At 37.8% G+C, this 743-nt stretch overlaps 1 protein-coding gene across 1 annotated transcript; it reads left to right on the top strand.

The window, feature by feature from the left end:
• Positions 1-293: 293 nt before the first annotated feature.
• Positions 294-743, top strand: LOC105762336 (hypothetical protein). The gene has a single exon (XM_012580192.2). It carries the CDS (start codon positions 294-296, stop codon positions 741-743), a length of 450 nt encoding a protein of 149 aa, XP_012435646.1.

Below are 743 nucleotides of genomic sequence, written 5' to 3'. Positions count from 1 at the left end.
TTAAACAAATCAATCAAGTTTATTAATAGTTTCTCACCGACCTTCATTACTATACCATGTTCCTCAACAAAAGAAAATATAAACCTGAAACCGACAAACTTTTTTAGATATAAATCTACCAATATTTTATTTGCAACTAGGTGATTAGCCATGTGTCAAGCTTTAATTTAATGTCATTTGAGATCAACGATAATTCTTGACATTCATGTCTATAAATAAATTGTGGAACGCATAGCTATAATATCCATCATCCAATCTGTCGTTTAACTGCATAGAATTCTCCAATTTCAACTATGGAATCAGCTTCTCTTTCTTCCTCTTCTTTCCTTCCATCTCTACATTCCCGGAAAATGTTTACCCCACGGTGGCACGATAAAAGGTCTCGCTGCGGTCTGGTTTTCGCGGCCGGAAGAGAGTCTCAGCAATGGAATCACAGTGGACAACTAGTGAATGAAAACTTGATCGTGTTAAGGAAACGGATTCATGATTTGAAGATTATTGAGAGAAATTATGAGCCACCGGCGGATTGGATGGAGTGGGAGAAGCAGTATTATACATCGTACAACGAGTTCATTTGCCAAATTTTGGGGTTATTGCAATCGTATTTGATGAATACCAAACCTAGCTTGGCTCTTGGGATTTTAGCGTTGGTTACAATCTACTTGCAAGCATCCATAATCATGGATTTAATGCACTTGGTTCAGGCTGCCAATGGAGTCTTGTCTACTATCGGTTTCCATTGA

Source organism: Gossypium raimondii, chromosome 12, assembly GCF_025698545.1.
Source record: "Gossypium raimondii isolate GPD5lz chromosome 12, ASM2569854v1, whole genome shotgun sequence".
NCBI lineage: Eukaryota > Viridiplantae > Streptophyta > Magnoliopsida > Malvales > Malvaceae > Gossypium > Gossypium raimondii.
Note: the sequence above shows the minus strand (reverse complement) of the source record. Positions and strands in the feature narration are given on the sequence as shown.